Source organism: Phaethon lepturus, unplaced genomic scaffold (assembly GCF_000687285.1).
Source record: "Phaethon lepturus isolate BGI_N335 unplaced genomic scaffold, ASM68728v1 scaffold30449, whole genome shotgun sequence".
Lineage (NCBI taxonomy): Eukaryota > Metazoa > Chordata > Aves > Phaethontiformes > Phaethontidae > Phaethon > Phaethon lepturus.
In genome coordinates, this window is record NW_010566141.1 from 5242 (window position 1) to 12049 (window position 6808).

Consider the following 6808-nt stretch of genomic DNA (forward strand, 5'->3'; position numbering starts at 1 on the left):
TCCTATTTTCTCATCTGTGACATTGTGGTGATGCATTATGTTCTGCCTCTAGTGACTGGTAAATTAATATTTGTGTATTTTTCTACTTCAGGCACAATCTGTAACTGAAAATATCTTCATTGTAAGTGTATATGTTTAGTTATACATATCGCATAGAACATACAGAATCAGCTGATGATATGCATTATATCAGCTCAAGAGCTTTTTCTTTAAATTCTAGTAAGTTTATTTAACCAGACTGCATCCTGAGCTTTTTTTCTTGCCCCTCTCACAGATAATACTGAAATTATCTCCAAACAGGCACAAATGCCTGTAGGTTGGCCATCCTGGACTTACACCTGAAACCTGGCCTGATACACTCTAACCCAGCTGTCAGTAACAGCAATGCTTGTTTTATTTAGGACTGCAGAATTATGGGAGTTACCACACATCACAAATGGACCTATTGCATGAATTTACTAAAGAATTTCTCGCAAAGACTGTAAAAACACCAATCTGTACTTGTTTTACAGTATGTACTTTATATGTACTGTAGTAATATGTGCAGTATGTGTGTAATGTACTGTATTAGTGTATTATGCCAGCTTCAGGATTCAGTATGGCTTAGCAGGTCCCTGAAATTCAGTTCTTAGAAACCAACATTCAAAATTGTATACATTTAATAAAAACAATACCACCTTATATTACAACATTAACGCCACTACACACTGCTTTTCATTTGAAAGGGTGCTAACTAGAAATGGCTTAGAACTGACAGTTAGAAATCACCTAATGCTTGTGAACAAATCAATGCATTTAATACCTCATAGTTGTAATATGGCTGGTTAATAACTCCTGCTATTGCTTTGCCCCCATAAGCAATTCCAATAAGAACCGTTACATGGTCAAGGAGACCTGTACAGAAATAGTATGAATGTAGTTATGCTTGAAAAAGAGAAAGTATATATATTGAAAAAATAAACCTTCAATAAAAGTCCACAAATTTATATTCAGGGTGTTACCTTAAAAATGCAAATACTAATCAGGATTTTCAGGTGTAATAGATTGGTTGATATAATTTTTTAGTCATTTAGCCTTGAGGTCTGCAAAAAAATGCCCCCAATAGAATTCTCTTAATAGAACTACATTATAATTAACACCTAATGAGAAAGAAGTTTAAAGATACAACTAAATAACAGTATATGATGACATTCTTCTATAACTGTGGTGGGAATTCTTTAATGGTATTAAAAACTAGCAATTTGTTGACAGTTGTACAAAAAAAGGTGGCGGGGGGGAAATCTGCATAAAAGATTTCACAGTAATCAACTAAAAGATGCAACAGGGGGCTAAAATGAGATTTCAGCATATTGTTTTGTGAGTTTTTTCTTTTTTTTCCCCCCCTTCATTTTAGGATCTATTTTGATAGATACAAATTAGGCTTTGCTGAAAACTGTTTCTTCCCATAACCAAAGAATAACGATTTGCGGGAAGACATTTTATTTTGAAAGGTCTACAAATACAGCTGTGGTATTTGGATTGTTTGAAGAGGAGGACGTTAATATAATTAAGCATATTCCTGTGTGAATGGGAGATTTAGTCCCTCAATTCGAAGTAGACACAAAATTGTAAGTTTGATTAAAAACTTAAGAAAACCTGCCAGCAATTAAAGGCAGCCTTTTGCTCCCTGAAATAAAACTGGCTGGCACTCAGTAGCCCATCAGGAATATTCAATACTGGTTAGAACTGAATGGAATAACTAAAAAATTCCATAGAACTCAAAAATTATGGAAACAACATCATCCTTATGAAACAGTATTGTATGTAACTTCTATCATATAACTATCTACAAGTACATGCTACGTTATTACATTGCTATACTTTTTTTTGAATCAGCAGAATTAAAACAGGAGCCAACCTTCAGTGTACTCCTTGGTTCCATCCAAGGGATCAACCCATATTACAAGCTTTAAAAAAAAAAAAAAAGGAAAGAAAATTAACAAATATAAATCATGTGAAGTACCATGCAAAGTATATATTTTACATTAGTGCTTTTATTTCCTTACAATAGTAAGGAAATAAAGAGATTAAATATTTAACATTATGGTATGACTGAAGCCTACAATAGTATTTTACACAAAAAAAGCTTAAAAACTGACTGGAACCTCTCAAAGTATCTTAATAGAGGTATGAATGCTTAAAGTGAACATAGAAATGACATTACTTTCTTATGTCCGAAGTAGATTCCTTCCAAGTTAATTCGAATCACAAGTTGTAAAAAGCAAATTTCCATTTACCCATTATTGCATACAGGGATATGCAGCATTTCCAGATCTGGATATGTGATTCTCATAACTACATTTCAGTTTTCAAACCAAAAAGAAAAATTGGCAGCACTGAAATTACCTTTTTTCTTAATACATTCTTAGCTAAAATCAGTAAGTAATATAGATAGTATAAAATATGAAGACATATTTACAACATTACTATATTACCTCTTCCTCTTTAATTCCTGTGTACTGAGCAGGACAAGTTTTCTTCAGTATTTCTTCACAGTGACCATCTTCAATTAATTCCTCAGTTACCTCATCAGTGGACAGTTCCTAACAAAAGGTTTTGCAAAATTATTAGAAAAAGGTGTTGGATTCACCTCAATTTGCCTTAGAACTGTGGATTTGCTTGCAGCTTACTTGACAAAGCTAGCAAAATGGAAAGATGTAATGGGATGGAACTACTTTTTTTTTATTAAAAAAAACCCAACATATGATTTCCTAAAACCTGCCAAAGCAAATTCCACTGCAAGTTACAGCAAGTTAAGTTGTTAATATGAAATAAACTAGGTACTTACTTCTTCTCCTATGATTGTCACCTTGGGAAACTTCCGTGCCAGGGAAGCACAAATGCTCATTTGTACCAGTCGGTCAGCTTTGGTCTGCAAGTCATTGGCTCCGGTCTGTCAAAGGATGGATAGGAGTTTGTGTATTTCAAAACAACAACCAAAAAAGCCCAATACAATGGCCCATATGTCACTCTGAATATCTACCTTGTAATGAAAAAGTCTAATTTGATAAATCATCAACCTAGTAAGTGATCTTGAGAGAGAAGGCTAAAAAGTGAAAGAAGTAGAGCTTCCCTGTACACCCCAGACCTAAGATAGACTGGTATGGTATTAGAACAATCTTTACATTGTGGCGATGTGGGTGTTGGTCTTTTCTCCCAAGTGGCTAGTGATAGAACAAGAGGAAATGGCCTCATGTTGTGCCAAGGGAGGTTTAGACTAGATATTAGGAAAAATTTCTTTATGGAGAAAGTGGCCAAACATTGGAACAGGCTGCCCAGAGAGGTGGTGGAGTCACCATCACTGGAGGTGTTCAAAAAACATGTAGACGTGGCACTTCGGGACATGGTTTAGGGGGCTTGGTGGTGTTGGGTTGATGGTTGGACTTGATGATCTTGAAGTTTTTTCCCAACCTTAATGATTCTGTGATTCTGTGAATTGTACTGAATATGTATTTGTGTAAATACTACACTACGTACAGAATAAACTAATACAAGTATGAACCCAGATGTAATACAAGAAGAAGGAAAAGCAAAAATTAAGATATTAACAGGATAAAAATAAATATTTTAAGGCTTACTGGAGAGACATGGCAAAATAGGAAAGAGAAGACATATAGGGATGGTGCTAGCAAAAGGTGATTTAAAGGTCCAATTAATCTAGCTTGTTTTTGAAAAGAAAGGGAACAATTATGATGTATAAACTTCTAAATAGTGAATGGTCCCTTAGTCTAGCAGAGAGAGGCCACGGAGAGCCAGAAGCTAACCAGTGAAATTGTACTGGACAGTAACACCTATACATTTTTTCCAGCAAAAATACTAGAGAAGAAACACTGGATTTGGTATCTCAAGATGACAAGAAACAATGCCTGAAAGCCTTCCCAAATGATGCAGTGTAGCCAACCATAGTAACTTCTTAAACATTAATAACCTGCTATATAGTGCAAGTGGGTAATTTATTAATACTTTCTTGCCTTAATATTCATGTATCTATGAATGGAGGAGCCCTTTATGTCCAGAGGCAGAATCCCAGTAGGAAATACTTCCGTTAGCACTGGAATTAAGAAAGCCGGTTCATCCAAAGATTTGCATCTTAGTTGAATCAAACAAAAATTTTGTTTAATCTGCTTGTATCTTATTTAGTGACAACACGAACATTTTTATCCAGGTACAGAAATTAGCCTTAGGAGTGGAATATATCATTTAAAATCATGTTATGGGTTAATTTTTGCATGCTGAAAACCTAGTCTGTCCCTTACCCAGTTGCCTATTTTCAGGAAACTTGGTATTTTTCTTTGAAACTTCCCTCTCATCCCCTAATAAATTTGGCACTAAGTTTAGACTTGGAAAGATCAAGTTATTGCAGAGAATGTTCTTTGTTCCAGGATATCAATATAATAAAACAGTATGAAGTAATTTTTCAAACCAGTGATAAATAATGTTAAGAATGGCTAGACAAAAGGTCTACCTGCCAATTGGAGGGGGGAAAAAAACCACCAACATAAAAATGCTACAAGGAGAAGCAATACAAATGGAGAGCTTAGAGCTGACTGGGGAAAGAAAACTCTGGACATCAGGACAGGAGCTAGCTAAAAATTCAACTGTACTTCAGCTATTTTTCCTCATCTAGATAAATGAATGGGAGGTCAAGGCGTTGAGGGAAAAGGTGTAACGTTGTCTTCCTAGCTTTTCTAAAGCTTTCAGTAAGGCCAGTTGGAATTGGTCTTGATGTTTGCTGACTGCAGAAAGACGAGGAATGATGAGAAGCAGCACTTTCTGGTTTTGTGCATCTCTTTCCCCCCCAGACTGTAAAGCAGAGGCACATACAGGTTTTTGGTTTTGCATTCTTCCTCTTTCTTCACCAGCCACTTTGACAAGAAGCTTTCAGGAATTCTGAGATTGCTAGTCCCTCAAACAGGATACTCTTCTGTTGGTCATTGTTCTGAATCTAATTTTGTGTGTTTTAAAAAAAGTATGTGTAACTAGGCTTGCTTAGAACCAATATCACTTGCTACCTTTGATCATTTTTTGTTACACTGTATTTACAATTATTTACTTAATTGGTTACAGAGGTTAAAATATGTTAATTTGCTGATTTCATTACATTTTAGAAAATGATTGAGCAATGCATTTCTGATTTACTGGGAAATAATATTAACACATGCATTTTTTTAAAGTGAAACTGTATTAAAATAGCTAAAAGCCCACATTTAGTTTTAGTTAAAATTACCTTAACCTTGCTGGACTCTTAAAAAAATAAGCTTAATGAAACTTGTTTATGCAATTAAAATTAACTGGTTAATCAAAGTACAGACAGTGCTTCCTTTGTATCTCTGGATGCAAGTATTTTAAGGCTTTCTTGTAGTGAAACTGCACTAATTTTTCCAAGCACCTAAAAGCAGGTTATGTGGGGGAGTATATTCTACTTACATGTATCTGAGAATCCTGCTATGCAGGCCATTACATTCCAGTTTTTTTAATTCTCTCCCCCATACACCTGATTTTTATTTCCTTTTTTCTAAGCAATTAGAAAAACTTGCAAATGTTTTTGTAGTGGTGAATATAACTGACCAAATGGGGAAAAAGTCTTTTTACATCTACTGTCTGAACTGACAGTAAAAGTCATAAAGGATCAGGCTTTTTTTCATAACTGGCTGAAAGTGCTTACTATCAGAAAAATGTAAATACCAGCAATTACTTCAATGGTCTTTACATCAAAAATAATATAGATATTTAATGCAGTCCGTAATATTGTGACATACCTGTAAAGCTAGAAGTCACTTTAAAAGTTAATTCCACCTATTCTAGTACTGTAGTCAAAACAAAACAGCCTGGCTCATCAGTGCAGTTTACTAACTTAAAGCAAATTAAGAACTTCATGCAGATGATTATCATTTCATTTCTGTTTTCTATTTAGAATTAAATTTGAAGCTCCGAATTTAGTTTGCAAACTGTGACTTACAATAAAATCTAAGATTCTTTTTTGTCTTAAACTAAACAGTGATTTATCCTAATTCAAAATTCATGAAGGGCACAGTACTTTAAGCTGTACTACAGATGTTAGAACACAGGTATGGAAATTAATGGGAAAGATATGTTGTTATGAATTCTGACATGCTATTCAAAGCTTGTGTTTTGTGAGGGGAATCAGGACAAAATTATGGTGTGTTTCTTTTAACTGTCTGAACATTCTTTAGAATTACTGGTCAAAAGACACTTCTCCAGTGCTCTTTTAATCCTCTGATCAGCAATATTTCTTGTATCAGGGGCAAGGACTGTATTTCCTTCCCCAGTTGCTGGTCTTCAAAAATACCACTTTGACCTGTATCTAACTCAGCATTACTAACAAATTAAATTGGAACAAAGTAAAAGTAATACCTTCTCCACTATTCCTAGATCTCCTGCAGCCATTACATTTCTAACAATTGTTGCTGCTTTTTCCGCAACAGAATATGCAGAGGCGACCACACGCATGAGTAGAGCTGGAGAACCCATGCTGAATGCTGAAAAGAAACAAAAAGCAAACTTGTACATTTCTCTTTTCGAGAGAAGACAAGAAGGAAATTATTTTACATAACATTCCAAACAGATACAGTTTAAGCTCAGTAGGAATGGGAAAGTGGGTTACTGCCAGCAAGTAGTAAAAAAGTGAGCTTTCACTTTTTTAAAAATGCAATTAACAAACACAGGGTTATAAAGCTATTTTAGACAAGATTTTTCAAATATCCATGCTCTGTCTGATAGTGAACCTACTTCTCCCCACTAAAATAAA

The 6808-nt window shown here is 34.7% G+C and overlaps 1 protein-coding gene across 2 annotated transcripts in view; it reads right to left on the minus strand.

Moving 5' to 3' along the window:
• Positions 1-6570, minus strand: part of BPNT1 (3'(2'), 5'-bisphosphate nucleotidase 1) — a 9728-nt gene extending 3158 nt beyond the window's left edge. Inside the window, exons 1-5 of one of the 2 annotated variants that reach the window (XM_010295393.1) lie at positions 6415-6570; positions 2828-2932; positions 2475-2582; positions 1898-1946; positions 803-894 (exon numbers count right to left, since the gene is read on the minus strand). In XM_010295393.1, coding sequence (XP_010293695.1) covers positions 803-894; positions 1898-1946; positions 2475-2582; positions 2828-2932; positions 6415-6570 — 510 coding nt within the window. The remainder of the gene's footprint in view (positions 1-802; positions 895-1897; positions 1947-2474; positions 2583-2827; positions 2933-6414) is intronic. The other variant, XM_010295394.1, reaches the window with a different exon arrangement.
• Positions 6571-6808: the final 238 nt, after the last annotated feature.